Source organism: Camelus bactrianus, chromosome 9 (assembly GCF_048773025.1).
Source record: "Camelus bactrianus isolate YW-2024 breed Bactrian camel chromosome 9, ASM4877302v1, whole genome shotgun sequence".
Classification (NCBI taxonomy): domain Eukaryota; kingdom Metazoa; phylum Chordata; class Mammalia; order Artiodactyla; family Camelidae; genus Camelus; species Camelus bactrianus.
In genome coordinates, this window is record NC_133547.1 from 61,610,834 (window position 1) to 61,632,020 (window position 21,187).

Sequence of the window (21,187 nt, forward strand, 5' to 3'; positions counted from 1 at the left end):
GCCTTTCAACAGATGAATGGATAGACAAAATACAATGGAATTATTATTCAGCCATAAATAGAAATGAAATTCTGATACATGCTTATAACATGGCTGAACCTTGGAAACATTATGCTAAGTTTATAAGCCAGACAGAAAGGACAAATGTTGTATGATTCCATTTATATGAGATATCTTGAGTAGGGAAAGTCACAGAAATAGAAAGCAGAATAGAGGTACCATAGGCTGGGTTAAGGGGAGAGAATGGACAGTTATTGCTTAATGCGTACAGAGTTGTTGTTTGGGGTGATGAAAAAGTTATCAAAATAGACTGTAGTGATGGCCACACAATACTGTGAATGTACTTAATGTCACTGAACTGTACATTTAAAACGGTTAACATTTTATGTTATGTATATTTTACTAAATTTAAAAAATTTCAAAAATGAACTTTGGGTTTTCTTGTGGGAGAACACTGTATGAAATGACTGAACTAGGTGTTCACAGCTCTAACCATTAACTCAAAGCAACAGCTGGAGGGCTTTTGTAAATCCCTCTTAAAATTTATAAATCTTGGCTATAGAATTTATTCCTTTTATATCAAAGTTTAAAAAAATTAGTTAAATATTTTTAAATCCTGAAATATATCTGTGGGGAGATAAGCGAAATTTCTCTACTTGTCCAAACTGCCTCCCCATTTGACCAAGATGCTTACTTTAGCCACCTTATCAATATATAGATGTTTCTGGTTTATACAAACAACTGAATGATCTGGTGGGTGGGTAAATGAAAATAAAGGCTTTAGAAACCTAGTGTCATCACTTATTGGACTGGTGACCTAAGAAGTTGTTTAACTCTTGTGAATCTGCCTACTTATTTACTCAAAGAGGATAGTGTCCCCTGAAATGTATGTGTAGGCACTCTGTAACACTTTATAGAAATGCAATCATTATTACCTAAATTGATAAAGGCAGGACAATTAATTGATCACTTAAAGACCTCATCAAGTGGCTTTAAATACCACATGCATGCCAACAACTCTCAAATTTCTATCTTCAGTCTATAACTCACTTCAGAACTCTAGACTTGTTCATCCAACAGATTACTTTATATCCCTACTTGAATGTTCAATAGATACTACATCCAAAACTGAACACCAGATCTTTCTCCAAGACCTGCTTCATCCACAGCCTTCTCCACCTTTGCTGACAGCAACTCCTTCTAGTCGCCTAATGTCATTTTTTAAAAAATTATCTTTAATGGAGGTACTGGGGATTGAAGCCAGGACCTCATGCATGCTAGGCATGCACTTTACCACTGAGCTATAACCTCCCCTCTGCTTGGTGTCATCTTTAATTTCTTTCACATCTTCCATGGAATCTGTTAGGAAATGCTATTGGCTCTACCTTTAAAATACATTCAAAATCAGACCATTTCTTAGCCCGTTCATTGTTACCACCAAACCATCACTTCTGGCATAGATTACTGTAACAGTATCTTAACGGGTCTCCCTCTTTCTATCCTTGCCTCCCTACCCAGCTGCCAGAGTAACCAAATCAGATTATGACTCATCTGTTTAAAACCTTACAACGATGGCCTACAAGACCCTATATATGAGTCCTTAAAGTGTGATCAGGGACACATGGGGTCCCCTAAGAACTATTAAGGGAGCCTTCAAGGTCAAAACTACCTTTATAATAATACTAAGAGTTTTTTGCCTTTTTCATTATCATCCTCTCCTGAGTTTACAGTGGAGTTTTCCAATGGAAAACATCATGTGTATGTGACTTTATTGCTGTGATGGGTAATGGAAAAGCTCTCAGTTTTAACTTCTAATACAGTAAATACTGATACATAGAAGCCACCTAAATAAAAGTTCTTGGGGATCCTCAATAATTTTTAAGATTATAAAGGAGTCCTGAGACCACAAAGTTTGAGAACTGTTGCCCTACATGTTCTGGCTCTCCATCACCTCCTTGACTACATCTACTACTACTACCTTCCCTCTAGATCCATCTTGTTCCAGCTACACTGGCCTCTTTGATCTTCTTCAATAAACCAGACGTGCTATCACCTTAGGTCTTTCTTCTGCCTGTCCCTTTTGCCTAGATTACTCTTCTCACAGTTAGTCACACTGGTAATTTTCTCATCTTCAAGTTTTTGTTCAAATGTTACCTCACTAAAGACATTTATTTACTCTATCTAAAATTGCAATTTGCTCCCAACTTTACCCTTCACAGCACTCCAAATATCCTTCACCTTACTCTTTCTCTTTCTTTATAACACTTATTACCTCTCAATATATTGTACAATTTACTTATTGTGTCTATTTTGTATTGCCTCTCTCCACTAGAATGCAAGCTGTGATGGCAAAGATCTGTTTTATTCACTAGGGCCTACAATAGTGCTTAGCATATATCAGGCACTTGATAAATGCTGTTTGAATGAATAAATTAATACAGATTAATTCAAACTGCAGGCAAACAATACAGAAGTTAATGTGATCAATGTAAATTAATCATTTATAAACTATATTTACAACAATTAATGTTGAAAAATAAATCAATGTTACATTGTAAAAAGCACTAAAAACATTATAAAGAAGATGACAACAAGGTTATGTGTTGTTTCACCCACACTACTGGATTTCTGATGCAAAGTAAAAGATTCAAAATTAAGATTTCCAATTATGAGAAGGCCCAGAGATACATCCACATATAGAAAGAAATTAAGTATAAGTTGGTATTTTAAATCAAAGGAGAAAGATACGGTTTTTTAATAAACAATGTTTGGACAACTGGGTAGCCGTTTGAAAAATTAAAATTGGATCCATTCCTCATACATTCCACCAAAGTAAATTCCTGATGGATCAAAGATTTACAAAATTGGAAACCATAAGCAAAACAAAATGACAACCTATGGAATGGGAGAAAATTCTTGCAAATGATGAAACCGACAAAGGCTTGATCTCCAGAATATATAAGCAGCTCATATGACTTAATAAGAGAAAAACAAACAACCCAATCCAAAAATGGGCAGAAGACCTAAACAAGCAATTCTCCAAGGAAGAAATATAAATAATCAATAGGCACATGAAAAAATGCTCAATATCACTAATTATCAGAGAAATGCAAATCAAAACTACAATGAGGTATTACCTTACACCAGTCAGAATGGCCATCATTCAAAACTCCACAAATGACAAATATGGAGAGGCTGTAGAGAAAAGGGAACCCTCCTACTCTGCTGGTAGGAATGCAGTTTGGTGCAGCCACTGTGGAGAACAGTATGGAGATTCCTCAAAAGACTAGGAATAGACTTACCATATGACCCAGTAATCCCACTCCTGGGTATATCCAGAAGGAACCCTACTTCAAAAAGACACCATAGCAGCACTACTTACAATAGCCAAGACATGGAAACAGCCTAAATGTCCATCAACAGATGACTGGATAAAGAAGATGTGGTATATTTATACAATGGAATACTATTCAGCCATAAAAACTGACAGCATAATGCCATTTGCAGCAACATGGATGTCCCTGGAGAATGTCATTCTAAGTGAAGTAAGTCAGAAAGAGAAAGAAAAATACCATATGAGATCGCTCATATGTGGAATCTAAAAAAAGAAAAGAAAAGAAAAGAAAAGAAAAGAAAAGAAAAGAAAAGAAAAGAAAAAAGAAAGAAAGAAAGAAAGAAAGAAAGAAAGAAAGAAAGAAAGAAAGAAAGAAAGAAAGAAAGAAAGAAAGAACAGAAACAGACTCATAGACATAGAATACAAACTTGTGGTTGCCAAGGGGGCAGGGGGTGGGAAGGGACAGACTAGGATTTCAAAATGTAGAACAGATAAACAAGATTATACTGTATAGCACAGGGAAATACATACAATATCTTGTGGTAGCTCACAGCGGAAAAAAAATGTGACAATGAATATATGTATGTTCATGTATAACTGAAAAATTGTGCTCTACACTGGAATTTGACACATTGTAAAATGACTGTAACTCAATAAAAAAAAGTTAATAAAAAAGACGCAAAAAATAAAAGCAAAAAAAAAAAAGTAAAGGAGATCAAATGTTAAAAAAAAAAAGATTTACAGAATCATAAAAGTAACAGATGCCATGGGAGATAAAAGATTCATAAGTTACATAATATAAAGGTAAAAAAAATTCTTCATGGCAAAAATCACATATTGGGGGAAAATCTGTAACTTATAGCTCAATGAGCTAATAAACTTATCAATAAAAGATTTTATATTTTATAAATAATAAGAAAAGGATCATAATCTAATAGAAAAACAAGCAACTATCAGCAGAGGTCATGGATTTGTGACAAAGATTTTCTCTTAAGCAAATGAAAAGGTACACAACCTTACTCCTAAGTGAAATACAAATTAAAATTATACTGAGAAGCTATTTTCCACCCATCCCACTGGCAAATAATAAGATACATGGTAACAGAATGTGCTGATGAAGGAATGAGAGAAACAGGTACTCTCTTACAATGCCAGTGGCAATGTAGATTGATACAACCTTTATGGGGGACAATTTGGCAATCTTTCTCAAAATACTGGTCAAGCAATCTTACTTCTAGGAATTTATCATATATACACACACATATACAGATGTCTATAAAATGGTGGGAAATGACATTTGTAAAATGTTATTCATGGTATGTGTTGAACAGATAAAGGTACAGCTATATAATGGAAAAACTGATACAATTTTATGAAATATTCTATTAAAAGATCTTCCAAGGAAGTTCTTTTATGTTAAGCATAGAAAATTTTCCAAGATTTAATACATGGAAATAGCAAAATGCTTAAAGTATACATAATATGCCAGTAAAAATATGGAAAAAATATATGCAATTGCTTATAGATGCATAAAATAGCTCTCAACTAACAGTCAAGAAACCGCTAAATCCAGCTGCTCATTGAGAGAACAACTGGGTACCTAAGAGAGATTTTTCACTATGTACTTTCTTGTACCTTTAATATTTTTAACATATGAGTGTATGACATTTTTCAAAACTAAGGATTATCTTAAGAAACCCAGATAAAGTAAAATTTAAAAAAACTTGTTCTACACAAAATCATCTACAGATACTTTCCCCCCCCTTTTTTTTGTAGGGGGGGAGAATTAGGTTTATTTACTTATTTATTTATTAATGGGGGTACTAGGGATTAAACCCAGGACCTCATGCATGCTAAATAAGCATGTACTCTACCACTGAGCTATATAACCTGCTCCTCCAACGGATGCTTTTAAACAAACAAAATAATTATAGGGGACTTAATATGTTCCACATTCTTACAGATGTAAGGCTAGAATGCTAGAAACCATCACTCTCAACCCTACCCTATCTTCTACAACTTAAGAGTTTCAGGGGAGGGTATAGTTCAGTGGTAGAGGGCCAGCTTAACATTCATGAGGTCCTGCGTTTGATCCCCGGTACTTCTATTAAATAAATAAACAAAGAAAAATAAACCTAATTGCCTCCCTCTCCCCGAAAAAAAATTTTTTAAAAAAGTTTCATACTTTTCCCTCCTGTGCAGATAGACAAGCTAATGAATAGTAGGCTTTAGAACTGTACAAAAGAAAGAGGAAGGAAGGAAGGAAGGAAGGAAGGAAGGAAGGAAGGAAGGAAGGAAGGAAGGAAGGAAGGAAGGAAGGAAGGAGAAAGAAAAAGGAAAAAAAAAATCAGGTATCTTCAAACCGAAAAGAGCTACTTGGTATATTTATCTAAGTTCCATCAAAAGCCAAGATGCCTGACAAGAGGTAATCTTGTAATCAAAGCCAGAGAACTGCCACCAAACCACAAAAGCTGAACTGGTGAGCCTAATTTAAAATATTTTTGTTCCTGTGAATGATTCATTTCCAAAGGAACTCAAAAACAGGATATGAATTTTAAAATAGAATACACCTTTAGACACTGGCTTTGTATCTTACACATGGCAGACATCAGAAAATTACTATGTTTACTGTGTTTATAGACGTTAGATTATATAAAGTAATCAATTATAGCTATTTCAGAAACCACTAAACACATGCACGGTGATCTAAACTTCAGACAGACCTGAATTCAAATGCCAGTGCCACATCATATGATATTTGTCTTTGTCTGACTTACTTCACTTATTATCATAATCTCTAGGTCCATCCATGTTAGAAAAGAAAGATACAACTTTTATTTACAAATCAGAAATAGACCTGTGGACACAGAAAACAAGCTATGGTTACCAGAGGGGAAGGTGGGGGTGGAGAGAGTAACAGATTAGGAGTTGGGATTAGCCGACACACACTACTATCTGTAAAATAGATAAACAACAAGGACCTTCTGTATAGCACAGGGAACTATATTCAGTTTTTCGTAATGAGCTGTAATGGAAAAGAATCTGAAAAAAATATATGTATATGTACAACTGAATCGCTCTGCTATATACCTGAAACTAACATTGTAAATCAAATACACTTCAATAAAAAATAAGAAAAAAAAATGTCAGTCCCAGTGTTTCTCACCATATAACACTGGTTAAGTGAAGCTCTCTGAGTCATATCTCTAAAAATAAGGCTAATAATTCACTTTTCATAGATTGTTGGGAAGAACTAATGAGCTACTAGCAAAGTGTCTACCACAGTGCTCCAAAAAAAGTTATATTATCAAGAAACAGTAACCATAATTCACTAATTATTTTAAAATATACTTTCTTTAGTGAACTTATTTTGAAGACTTAACGATATGCTGTGATATGCTATTTAGTGGTAACCTCTCTTGGATTTTTCACAGTTTATGTATAGATTTTAGTATCAAGCTGATTCAAAGAAAAATTTTTGCTCAAATGGGGTACAATTAATGTGTCCATATGAGAAACACAGACACACTTGATATAAGAAATAAAAGATCTTCTCAAATGCTTACCCCTGCTTCACTGGGTCTGAAAATTAAATTTTCTTATTATACATCAAAAAGTGGTTTTATCTCAGGCCCCTAATCCCTGTCATGATCTGTTCTGCATGAGGCATGATTCAAAACCTACATGGGTATTATCTGTGGGAACTTTCTGCCTCTGGAATTATTCATCATAAATACGTTTGAGGCTGGATGGTACATGTATGTCTCCTGAAAGAAGATTCATAACTTATTGAGAGTCCCAGTTAAAAGAGAAAGGTCAGTTTTATCTACCTCCCTCCCTTACTGTGTCCCTCAGGGATTCAACACCTCATTTGTGACCCACTCTCATCATTGGCTATGCCTGGCTTTCTTTTGTTTTATTTATTTAAATACAATAAACACCAGTAAAACGAGTATCCAAAAGGTGGAATAGAACACTGATAGTAATATTTACCTCTGCTCTTCCATACCAGCCTCCTGATTCCCCCATCCAAGTTAACCAACTGAAATGTGTGTTTATCAGTCCTTTGCTACTTGAAAGCAAGCTCTTCTGCTTGTCACCTATATACAAAACTGCAGCAGCTGAGGTCACATCTAGAGTCCCTGTTTACAGTCAAATTAGCAATTGCCCTACATTGAGGATCAGCATGTTACTGCACAGAGCCTGCAAGTGGCAGTGTCAGTTTTCACCACAGCAGCAGGTCAGGCTATATTTAACATGTATCCTCTCCTCCGCCGAAGAGCTGCAGCTGCGGCTCTGTTAGTTTGTGAACAAAGGAGGACAAGAGGGAAATGAGGGACTCCAATGGAAAGTTGTAACTGGATTCAGCTCAATCACAAATTAAATGGGCCTCTATTTAAAAGTCTAAGACAGAGTAGTTTAAGAATACTATAATTTTAATTAAAACGCTTAAAACACAGTGGTGACAATTTCAATATTTCTGTACTGTTTTAATGTATATCACTTGGTGCAAAAACTGGGACATATACCCTATAATGCACAAAAATGTTTAGGAAAAGTTATAGTTCCCCATATACAAATTTTAACATCTGAGTAAAAACTAACTTATTGATAATTTTATAGACGTAGCATACTTTTCAAGCGGGGCAATGGTACATCTAAGTAGAAAAGAAAAAGTAGCAAAAGAGTTTTGAACAATACTCTAATTGGCTGAATATGTACACATCACAGCCTTCCAAGGGGACTGCTTGAAAGAGAACATCACCTGGTAAAGGTCAGCATTCTGCTGTGACTATTACCCCAAGAAGTATTCCTCCTGAGGAGGGAGCCAGATTACTCTGAAACAGAGAAATGGTTCTGGGTCTCTTTTGAGCTTGGAAGACTGAAATGAGGGGCTAAAATAACCTCAATGAACTGAACAAGGATAGCTGTAAAGTTTAGTTTTGGGTTCCAAAAACAGCATATATAAAAACCCATGGTAGCAGGTGGGGGTGAAGGTGAGGAGAGTGGGGAGACAACGGGATGTGATTTAGTTATGACTAATGATTAGTACTCACAACTCACTAAATTAACAGCAACAGGGAGCTAAGAAGACCCCCTGGCATCACACTGTACTGATAAAATAGTCTTCTGAACAAGGAAGGTGATGGTTCCAATCCACTCTGAGCTGGCTAGAGTGTGTTCCCTTCTGGATATTGCACTATGAAAAGGAACTAAACACCAAGGTTCAAACAAAAGGGAACTACCTACCATGTCAGTGAGGGTGAGGGAAGGAGAACATTGCTGGAGTGTTTTTAAGACTTGGGAAAGAGATCAAGATTTCACACACGTGAAGGGCTATTACAGAAGGATTACATTTGTTCTGTGTGATTTCAGAGGCATCAGAGCCCAAATAAAACAAGGGTGGCTGGAACTCAAAAGGCCCTGAGATGTTCCAAAGAAGCTGGAGAGGAAGAGACCAACAGGAATATAATATCACTAGGGACACCAGAGTAGGAATTCCAGAGTGAAAAAGGACAGAGTTGAGAGCCTTTAAAACTTCATCTATAGTGAGAATCTATACTCTTAAAATTACACTGGCTTCTCCCACAAACCAAGGCACTGTGGAGAAAACAGCATTTTCTTTCATCTATTCTGCTTCGTCTACATCTGGAGTCTCAACTCACAACTGATGAGAAACATGACTGTAGATACTGGAAAAACTCCTAGAGCACTGAATTAGGAGTCAGGAGACTTGGGTTTTAGTCTTTACTCTGCTATTAACTCAGTGTTACAGTGTTACCCTGGACGAATACCTTAAGTTCTGTAAAACTCAGATCCTTTATCTATAAAACGAAGGAGCCATATTAGAGTATTTTTAGTTCTATAAGTCTTGAATTTCTGAGCTGAGGTGCACCAATATCTTCTCTCTATTAAATGTCACTGAATTTATAATAAAAATTTTAGGTGTTGGGGGTAGGGGTATAGCTCAGAGGTAGAGCATGTGTACTTGGCATCCATGAGGTTTTGGGTTCAATCCCTAGTGCCTCCGTTAAGGGGAAAATAAAATTAAATAATTAAGGTGTTGATGTCTGTATTTCTAAAAGTAACAGTCAAGTAATACTTGAATGATTCTTGACAGACTCCATCTTAATTAAAAACTTCAAAAATAAAAAGGATATTTTATGTACTAATATTTAATTTGATATAAAAGAAAGGGGGGCAAATATAAAACAAATAGGATTAACAAAAAGTTATTAGGATTAGGTACATACATTTAACTAGTATAACACATAATTAAAAATTTACTTGTGTCTTCTAGGTGTAAAGTGGAAATTACTTTGTACTTAATACGCATCACAATATAGAAAAGTTAAAATAAAACCTGAGCTTGAGCTAACTGCAAAGTTCACTTTAAGTACTTCTAATCCTTTTTGGCATGTTTTATGGCTTACTGTTAAAGTTTAGCAGAAAGGGGACATTAAAGTACTATGGAGTTCAAATATGATGGAGTTCAAGGCCTATATGTTGTCATTTTTTAATTAATTTATATTAAAACTCTGTAGAACTGTAGGATTTTCTAAGTACCTAGAAGTTTACCTTCAAAGGGAAATCCATGTAACATAATGAATGAGTCAGGAGGCAAATATCAAAAATTCATTTTAGAATTCAAGTAAAGCACTAAAATGTACCTTGCAAAAAATTTACATCAAATAATCTGAGATGCCCAGGAGTGTATTTTACTTTTTCCCCCTCTTAAATTACTGCTAGCACCACTGAGCATCTATCAAGTCTCCTGATAGGTGGCAATGAGGGAATTCAGTAGCTAGTCCCTGTCCTCTTGGGGCTACAATCTGGGAACTTTGCTTGACTGTGAATGGAACAAAAATGAAGTGGCTTTTATATTTGCCATCATAGATCTCATCTTTCCAGATTCTCTGTTTTTGCAACACATCTTCACAAATTCAAAAGATGAAATAAATACAGTTTTCATAAAACCTTCCTAGAAGTTCCAATTTGCAGTCCTCCCCCCAAAATCACTTAATTTGTGGTAAATTAGAAAGAGGAGGTTCCAGTTTTGGTCTCTCTTTAAAAAGAAAAATGTCTTCATTTGGAAAGAAAATGAACTGAAACACCCCATGAGATCAGCTTAATAAATCTTATGTCTTCAGTGCCATCACAAATGGGTGGTAGGTTATTACTTAAGGTCATATCTTTTGTTTCAGGGATCAAGGATTAAAATTCTAAATATAAATCTTAAAAACACTATGAATATTTACTCAAAAACTGCCAAAAGAATGAATAGGTAACATTTTCATAGCCTATGTATATTTTGAAAAGCCTGAAGCTATTTCAAATCTGTTTTGCATCAAAGTAGTAGCCTCCTCTCTATCTGGTATCCATCACTATTTAAGTAGGCAGTGACACGTACACCAGCTATGCGTAAAGAGAACAGCCAGACACCAGGGCCCTCAAGTACTCCCAATACAAGTATGACAGATCAGATACAGTTGTGAACGTATATTCATGCAGTGAAATTCTGCACACGCATTCCTGGAGAATGTTTCACTATTCTCTAGGAATTAAAGAAAGCTTGAGGGATCCCCTGTAGCACAGAGTTCAAACCACCATGGCCTGTTGTTGCTAGGAGGCAGCTATAGTGCTGCAAGAAAGAGACTACACTGAAAGATCTGATTCCAGTCTGAACTCTGATACTTATCATTTGTGTGACCTTCAGAAAGTCTAATTCTCTAAACATAGCTATCTAGCAGATCAGTAAGGGTCAAGTTAGAAAACAAATTTAATTGGTGAATCTGCTATACAAATTGTAGGTGTTCCTTCAGTTTACAAATATACCTCCTGTTTACACACAAATGACCTGGCATAACCTCTTGTGGCTTTGAAGGCCATTCTTTACTATGCCATCTGCCCTCCAGCTACAGATAATCATGCTTTCCCAAAGCTCTGTGTTTCTGCTTATGTTGTCTGACTTTCCCTTTGATCCTCATTTCTGATACTACACTTGAAAAAAGCCAAGTGATTGACCCTCATTTACTGAAAACATATATTCATCCTCCAGGACCGGCTCAAACGTCATCTCCTCAAGGAAGCCTTGCTGAATTCTTATAGAATCTCTCTTATCCCTCTGCTGATCTCCCAGTGTGCTTATTTTATATCTTGGTTGTAAGTGACTAAGACCTACTGCATTGCATAGTCATGTACTGATCTGATAGTAAAGTCCTGGCAGGGGAAGGCAGCAGAGGCAGTTGCCATATTTTATTTACCTTCCTTTCCCCTTATGTCTAGAATTTGTAATTTAATACAAGCTTTGCAACTAAGTAGTAAACTCAACCTCTCCAGATATATAAAGAAATTGGCTGATCTACAGTTACTTTTCTATAGATTAATACAGAATCAGAGAGAGAACTAAAATTCTATATCCATGTTTCAAAATTTTCATATTGGACAACAGTTACAGGTAGCTTTCACCGAATCCCTATATAGACAAAATTTCACTACCATATAAATGACAAAGCCAATAAATTCTAAAATTATTATATAAAAATCCTATCTTGGGGGCATTTTAAATTATTGAAATAACTAATATTCCAGACTGCAGTCCAATTTATTGATTTCATAAAAACGGGTCTACATACCAACTTGCTACATTTATATAAATAGCTTCTTTTTATCATGGTGCCAACAGCTGTACCAGCAGCAGCAAACCAGTCTGGTCTTGTACCATCACCACTATCTGACTCAGCAAGCTGGCAGGGCCACAGAGAAGTAGGTTCTTTACTTGTGTGAGTCTCTTCAAGGACAGGAACTCTGTCCTAATACACTGCTGGTATTTCTAGCATCTAACTCTGTGCCTTGCAAATGGATGGCATTCAGCAATGTTTACTAAATTAACACTTCTAAATTCCATTCTCTAGACACTGTGACCTCATATATGTTCTGAAAGAAAAAATGCCCACTAAATCTATCTTCAGTTCCATCACAAATGAGTGGTAGGTTATCACTCAAAGCCTCACCCTTTGCAATAGATATTAGTGGTAAAATAAACTTTAAAGCACATATGTTCATTTCTATTCTCAGAGTCATATATTAACATATTTCTAGTAACAACAACTTATTAAAAAGCCCAACCATATGCCAAGAAGCAATCCACGGTAACTTATGACTCTTAAGAGAAGGAAGTTCCTGGATCTTCACTGCTTTAAGAACACAGACATGAACTTACCATCATCTAAAGTGATGTCCTGCAGACCAATTGTTGAAAAGTTAGGTTCCTGCTCTTCAGGTTCAGGTTTAATGTTCACAGTTGCCTCATCAGGTGGAAATGAAGCTGGATCACACAAATTGTGACATAATAAAGATGAAGGTGCTGAAAGACCTCCCTGGCCTGTATTTTGTGCTTGAGTTGAGTGCTGTCCAGAATGCATTCTGGTGGCTAGAGACGGTGATGAGGCAGTTCCTGAGCTAGGAGACTGGTAAGGCATAGGCTGTAGCTGAGGAGATGGTGGCCCAGAAAGTGGTGAACTGGCCAGGGGATGAGAGGCTGCTGGGGAAGCTGCTGTAGCAGACCCTGAAGGTGAAGGACCATACGTAATGGGCTGTAATTGAGGGGAAGGCTGACTTGTGACCTGGTCGGCCACTGGAGAAGAAAGAGATCTTTGTCCTGTGTTTGAACAATGGTATCCCATTGACTGCAGATGAGGCAGGGTCTGCACAGACTGAGGTGTGTGGGCTAAGAGATGTCCTGTTGAGCCTGAATTTGAAGAATGAAATGGTATGGATGACGGTGGTTGACAGCCAAGATTTATTAAAGTAGGAAGCGCTGCATCCTGCTGAAACAAAACTGGATCAAATTCTTGACTAGAGGCAGCATTAACAGGAAGACAAGTTGGTCCATTGAATACAACATTAGTTTGCATAGGCTGATAGGAAGACCCCACAGGAGGTGTTGGTGTGACTTGAAAAGGCTGGTGGAGGACTGAAGAAGGTATCATATGCTGTTCTTTACCAGCACTCTCATCCCTACACTGCAGCTGTGGCAGATGGGATGAGGTTACCATGGATGCATATGTTTGCTGGATGGGACAAACCAAGCTTCTCTGTGCTGACAGTACACTGTCATGTAGGTGTCCTGTATCTGAGGAAGGCCTCTTGGTCTGGGCAGGATGAGGCATAGGCAATGATGGAACTGAAGACAAGTCAATCTCTTCTCTGTGTTCTTGCTTCATCAAAACTGAAAAGGAAATGATTAAAATAAATGTAATTACGTAACACATAAGATAATTATGAAAGGCCTTCATTCTAGGGTGCACAACTGCAGCACACATCCAAGCTAGGGGTTGAAAACTCAAATGTCTTCAGGGAAGGCAGATACCATAAATATATGAAGTCAGTAAACTATAAGACAACAGGGAGTGGCTCTTGCTCTAAATATATTCAAGTTAAAAAAGAAACAATACCATATAGAACTCTATTATAAAGTAATGTTGGAAAGATCTCTAAGATATGTTGCTAAGTAACAAAAAAAACTGAACTACAGTACATAAAATGCTGTGTGTATATATACATATGTATACAGACATACATGTTTTTGCTTATATACATATAAATATCTCTGGAAAGATACACATGAAACTGATAACTGCTAGATTTACTGCTGGAAAGGGAAACTAGGTGACTAGGGGATAGGAGAATGAAGGAGATTTACTTCTTACTGTGTAAGTTTTTGGGTCTTTTGAATGTTTTCACTATATATATATATATATATATATATATAAAACCTATTTAAAAATAAATAATTTTTTAATTAAATCCCAAAATCCTATGGCTAATAAAAGCCTTAAATTGAGATCTCTGATCTAAAACTTACCAATCACCTGGTTTTACATGTTACAACTGTGAGATAATAGAAAATATATATTGGTCTTTGCCGCTGGTTCCTGCCACAGAATTCCTAAAACCTTTGCAATTTCCTGGGTGAGAGGAGTGTTTCTGGTTCTAATGAGGTGAGTGGGTGGGCTCTTGGATGACAGCTAGTCACCAGAAACATCAAGCCATGGTTCGTTAGAAGCTTGGAATTTTCAGCTTCGCCCCTCATTCTCTTGAGAAGGAGAAGGGCTGAAAATGGTGTTAATGATTTATCATATCCTCATGATGAAACTTCCATAAAAGTCCCAAAAGTATGGGGTTCGGAGAGTTTCCAGGTTGATGAAGTGTCCCTTCACATATAACTTGCCCTATGCATCTCTTCCATTTGGTAGTTCATCTGTATCCTTTAATAAACTTAATAAACATATCTTTTAATAAACTGGTAAATGTAAGTAAGTGTTTCCCTGAGTTCTGTGGAACCTCAGATTTTTAGCTGGTTGGTCAGAAGCATAGGTGACCAGAAGCTGGGAGATTGGGGACGGGATGTGTGGGGCAAGTCTTGTGGGACTGAGCCTTTAACTGTGGGATATGACACTATCTCCAGGTAGGTAGTGTTACAATTGAGTTAAATTGTAGGACACTTGGCTGGTGTCAGAGAATTACTTGTGAGGAAAAAACCTTCAGATGGTGACTAGTAGTGTGAGAAGTAAAGTGTTCTGTGTGAGTAATAAAGGAGACTCCCAGGAGGGAAACCCAGTAGGGAAGAACTGGGTTTTTCCCTACAGAGGGAGGAAAAAAAACCCTGAGTTTTAGTCCTTTACAGCATTATATACTGGAAATCATGAATCTGACATTCATAAAGCTTCTAGTTTATAATGGTTTTCATGTGTATCTCATTTGATCCTCAACCATCATCAGATTCATATTACAAGAGGAATAATGGGGGATCAAAAGAAGTACTAGACTCCACAAAAAACCCAGAAGAGCTAATAAACAATTTAATAATGCTGCAGGATACAAAATCAACATGCAAAAATGAGTTGTATTTCTATAAACGAGTAATGAACAATCCAAAAAGGAAATCAAGAAAACAATTCCATTTACAATAGCATCAAAAATAAAATACTTAGGAATAAATTTAACCAAGGAGTGTAAGGCTTTACACTGAAAACTATAAAAGACTACAAAAGAAATTAAAGAAGATAAATAAATAGAAAGATATCTTGGATTCATGAATTGGAAGACTTAATTATTTGCTAAGAACATAGTACTTTCCGAAGCAATTTTCTGTTTCAGTGAAATCCCTATCAAATTCCCAATGGCATTTTTGGGCAGAAATAGAAAAATCCATCCTAAAATTCATATGTAATCTCAAGGGACCCCAAATAGCCAAAACAATCTTGAAAAAGAACAAAGACAGAGGACTCACACTTCCTAGTTTCTAAACTTACAACAAAGCATAAGGATAGACCTACAGACCATAAGGATAGATCAATGGAATAAAACAGAAAGTCCAGAAACAAACCTTTACATATATAATCACTGCTCTTCAAACAAGGGGTGCCAAGACCATTGAACAGGGCAAGAACAGTCTACTCAACCAACAGTGCTAGGACAACTGGATATCACATTCAAAATAATAAAGATGTAACCTTATTTGACATCATGTATAAAAATTAACTCAAGTGGATCAAACACCTAACACAGAGCTAAAACTACAAAATTCTTAGAACAAAGGGCAAAAGCTTTATGACATTGGATGTGGCAGTGGTTTCCTAAGTAGGATACCAAAAGCATAGGCAACAAAAGAAAAACAGATAAACTGAACTTCAAAACTGAAAACTTCTGAACATCAAAGAAACACTATCAATAGGTGAAAAGATAACCCACAGAATGGAAAATGTATTTGCAAATAATATTTCTGAAAAGGATTGAATATTTAGAATACATAAGGAACTACAACTCAACAGGAGTTGGGGGGTTGGTTTACCAGTTCTCTTCTCTAGGATTGGTAATTACAGAGATGAAACAAAGCTAGAGATGCTATATGGTGAAAGCCTGCCTGAGAGTAAAGCCAACAGAAAGAAAAGCAGAGTTAAGATGAAGAGAAAGCCTAAGCCCTGAGACAACACTGCTTGAGCTGAAGCATGTCTGAAGCCAGCATTCCAGTTAATCTTCCAGTTATATGAGCCAATAAATTCTTTTTTGTTAAGCTAGCTTGAATTGGGTTTCTGTTACTTGCAACTGAAAGTCCTAATTTACTTCAAAACAATTTTTATGAAGTAGGGATTATTATTATCCCTGCCTTATAGAAGAGTATACTGAAAAGGAGATTAAAGACACTAAGATTTCACAGCAGCTAAGTGGTATCATAAGGACCTGAAGACAAGTTTTTCTCCCTCCAAAGTCCATGCTTTTAATCACTGCAGTATATTTTATTACCAAGAAGATTCCATTTCACCATTCCATCAAGCAAGCAGAAGCTACGAACACCAATCATCAACCTTTCTGACATGAGAAAAAGTAGCAGATCCATGATTTAGGATGAATCTGCTTGATGAATGAAATGCTTAAGGTAGGAATCAATGTATTTTGCTTACTTTACTTAATATGCTTATCAAAGTAGAAAAGAATCATTAATTTATTATGTCAAAACAACTGGTTTCTCTTGGCAAGCACTTCAGCCCACTAAAAATTATCTACTTTACCTTCCTATTGAAGTGCTACAACTCATTTAAAAATAATTTTCCTAAATTCACATCTCGTTGTTCTTTCCAAGTTTTGAATTAGTTTACTACTAATTAACATAATTAAAATTTTCATGACCTTCACAACGTGTAAGAACTTCATTTTATGTCAAAAGAAGGTAACAGTGATACCCAAAGCAAGGTCTAATCTCATCTGACCATTTATCTAACCTCTGCCATGTACATAAGCACTATATCAATCTGAGAAAATAAAGGTAAGAATTTAGACAGCCTTGCTTTTTAAAAAAGACAGCCCTGATAGTATTATTTTACTGTAGAAGAGGTGATTAATGGAGTGTTTGTTTGGGGGTGCTTTTGAGTTCTACACTTTACTCTGGTTTCCTAGCAAGAAAAGAATGGGTTCATTATTCATCTGCTTTAGCTTTTCAATCTGGCAACTGGTGAGCCCACCCCTAACAATGAGACAACAACTCCAATCTTCTTGTTGCTTCTGTCACAACGTTCATTTTCTTGACCCAGGCTTCCATCCAGTTTCCGATTCTTGCTCAAGTATTTCATTTCAGGTCCACTGTGTTTACTGGCTCCTGACTTCTCTAATGTCTTGATATACTTACTTTTCTTCTGACTTTGGGAGAACTAGAACTTTGTCCCTGGCCTACTGGATTTTTTTCGTCTTCTACTTTGGCTCCTACTCGGGTCCCAGGAAAGCCATGGTGAACCCTATACCCAGAGTCATATTACCACATAAGAAAGGAAAATATCCAAGAAAGCCTGATTAACCCTGGGTGGAGCAGGTGGGGCCCTTGGTTACATAAGTAATTGGTTATCATGTATGAAAAATGAGACAGAGGGACTGAAAACTACAGCATAATATCAATCTTTTTTGCATAATCCAATCCTTGTTTCTATGTTCCTGACCCACATCTGGGTACCCAGACTAATAGTTCTGCTCTACTAAATTGAACGTACATCCACCCTACCAAATCAAGTACCACTCTTTTTGTCTATAAAAGATTCAGACTCCAACCTGACCAAACCATAAGAAGTGCCTACTGCTGGCCTATGGTAATTTATTCTTGTTTGGAGGGAAATACAGTTAAACAGACCTTACAATATCTGGAATGAGATGACTTTCAGAAACAGATTAATTTTATCTTTTGTATTATATATGCTCATTCTCAGGTTTAGAATATTGATGAATGGAGTGATCCAGGAAAAAAAAAATCAACTGTTGTAGTGGTTTTCAAACCATGAGAAGCCTCACAACTCTTCTTTAAGTAATAGATGTGTAAAAACAGGATCCAGAGTTAGAGCTCTGGATTTCCTGTTACAGTATAAACCGAGCACCCAAGCTAGCTTTCATCCTTTTTTATTTATTTGCTTTTTGCATAAGACTTTATTTGAAGAATAAAACCATTTAAACAATTTGAAAACCACTGCATGAGTATTATACCCTCATTTTATGGAGGTTAATCAGTAGTAGTTACAGTCTGTGTCAGAGCTGAGATCTGATCTCCTGACTATAAGGCAGGCTTTTTCCCCCAATCAAAACAACCACAATCCAAAAGTCAGTCTGTCTAGTCAACTATTTGGAACATGGAATATACCTTCCCACAGGCAAAATATTATACATGAGAGTTTAGCTCTAATGCTGCTTAGAAAAATCCCCATAATTCTAAAAACCAGAGCTAGGTGGTACTTCCAAGTACAAATAACTTCTGCTGGGCTTCAGAGGGAGAAACAGTTCCTCAATAGCTTCAGGGGTGCTAGGGTTGGGGTATGGCCCCCTATCTCAGAAGTTCTAAAGCTAGAGGTTAGGCAGAAGTTCAGGCAGTACCACTAAGGAAGGGCTGTGTGCTCCCTTACCAATTGCTGTAATTTGTGAATCATACACATTATGCTGAAAACTGACTTCATTCTATAAAGTGAATGGATTGTGGGACAAATAATGCTAAACATATTTTCTTTTTTTTTTTTTAGATAAACATATTTTCTAATTTAAACAAACACCTTTTTAAAAAATAAGGCATTTGCAGTTAGTGACTATTCTTCCATTGGATATTGGTCAGATCCCTATTGCTAAGGGGTTGCCAAAAAGGAAACAAATCAACAAATCCCTTAATAAAAAACAAGCAACTTATGAATATCTAAAATTTTTATAAGTAAAATTTAAAAAGGAATTATTTGCCACACCATAAACAAATGGCAAAAATCTCTAAAGAACTCATTCAAATTAATAAAACAAATACAACTCGAACATAACAAAGACAGGGTCATTCAATAGACTTCTAAGAAACTATTAAAATTCTGTAAAAATATCCACTGATGAGGAAAAATAAAAATGTTCAGGTTACAAAATTAGTATATATAGTATGGTTCCATTTCTATTTTTAAAAAGATTTATCTATACATGGCTCAAAAAGATCTAGAAGGATATAATGACAGTTTCAGAGTAGATATTTTAAAGTATTTTTTCAACTTGTTTTTCTAAAAAAAACCCCACAGTAATGTATTTGCTTTTGTAAAACTTTTAATCAAAATTTTTTTAGAAAAACAAAAAAGCCAAATGTTATAAGGAAAGGTAGTAATCAACCAGAATAAGGACTATCCAAACACTCCTGTGTCCATTCTTCCTTCTGTTGGTGTGTACCACCTGATCTGTATTCTGTCAACCACAAGGCCAGTAGTGATGACAGCTGCAGTCCAATCCAATATTCTCTCAGCACTCTGGGGCCCCACTGATTTCCATTTTCATATGTAATACCCTCTAGGACTCTGCCTTTATACTGTCCTCCCAGTTCAAGAGCTGATAATGTAAAGGCATTACATTTGCTCCTTTCTGTTTGCCTGTTGCCACCACTATGATGGTAGTAATCAACACCTCTAATCTGCTGACCCTACTGTTGTATTTTTCCCCCAATCTTGGAAGCCCTGTCCCTTCTTATCCAAGTTAGATTATATAATCCCTCATCTCAATAGCGTTTGATAACATTCTTGGACCATGGGTCTTTAGTAAATCTTACCCTGGAGGAGCCCTACTATACATATTTTACCCCCTGCCCTAAAGAAGCTGCTTAAGATAGAGCTAATGGAGTTCTGCAGTAGAGCTAATCAGTATCTATAAATTCATCAATATCAACATCAAAGGTGCTCTTTGATCATGCCTAGAATCCTATTAGGTTTCTGGGAAAACTTACTTTCCCCCTTCACTTTATAACAACTTTTCCAAACTTTTCCACATTCTTAAACTGCCAGATCACCCACAATCTCTTCCTTCTGCTCACAACAGGAGAATTCATGTGATTCTTTTCAGAAATAAAATTGAAGTTATCATATGGAAACTCCCTAAACTCTCCATTACTAAATCTATAAAACTTTCATTTCTTCCTTTTTTTTTTAACATTTTGTATTGATTTATAATAATTTTACAATGTTGTGTCAAATTCCAGTGTAGAGCACAATTTTTCAATTATACATGAACATATATATATTGTCACATTTTTTTTCTCTGTGAGCTACCATAAGATCTTGTATATATTTCCCTGTGCTATATAGTATAATCTTGTTTATCTATTCTACATTTTGAAATCCCAGTCTATCCCTTCCCACCCCCCCACCCCCTTGGCAACCACAAGTTTGTATTCTATGTCTATGAGTCTGTTTCTGTTCTGTATTTATGTTTTATTTGTTTTGTTTGTTTTTGTTTTAGTTTTTTTCAGATTCCACACATGAGCGATCTCATATGGTATTTTTGTTTTTCTTTCTGGCTTACTTCACTTAGAATGACATTCTCCAGGAGCATCCATGTTGCTGCAAATGGCGTTATGTTGTCGGTTTTTACGGCTGAATAGTATTCCACTGTATAAATACACCACATCTTCTTTATCCAGTTATCTGTTGATGGACATTTAGGCTGCTTCCATGTCTTGGCTATTGTAAATAGTGCTGCTATGAACATTGGGGTGCAGGTGTCATTTTGGAGTAGGGTTCCTTCTGGATATATGCCCAGGAGCGGGTATAAAACTTTCTAATGTACAACCATCTTGTTCATTTACTTTACCTTCCCCTCCTGTTCCTTCTCCCATTTAAGGTCCATTCCAATTTGCATATTTAAAATCCTTTCCTCTCCTATCCTTCTCAGAAACCTGATATTCTTTATCACCACTGATGCTCTCTGCCCTATACATTCCAAACACTCTAGCTGTTTGAATCACCTTTTTAACCTTCCTGAGTCTCTCCCATATAAACCTGACACTCCACAATTAGTAATTTGAGAGAA

General features: G+C 36.2%; 1 protein-coding gene across 4 annotated transcripts in view; it reads right to left on the bottom strand.

The window, feature by feature from the left end:
* Nucleotides 1-21,187, bottom strand: part of NFATC3 (nuclear factor of activated T cells 3) — a 115,108-nt gene that overhangs the window by 23,520 nt on the left and 70,401 nt on the right. For all 4 annotated transcript variants that reach the window (XR_012509255.1, XM_045522277.2, XM_074370536.1 and 1 more), the window contains exon 9: nucleotides 12,558-13,565. Coding sequence is in view for 3 of the 4 variants with exons in the window: in XM_045522277.2 (XP_045378233.2) it covers nucleotides 12,558-13,565 (1,008 nt within the window). In the remaining variant the exon portion in view is untranslated. The remainder of the gene's footprint in view (nucleotides 1-12,557; nucleotides 13,566-21,187) is intronic.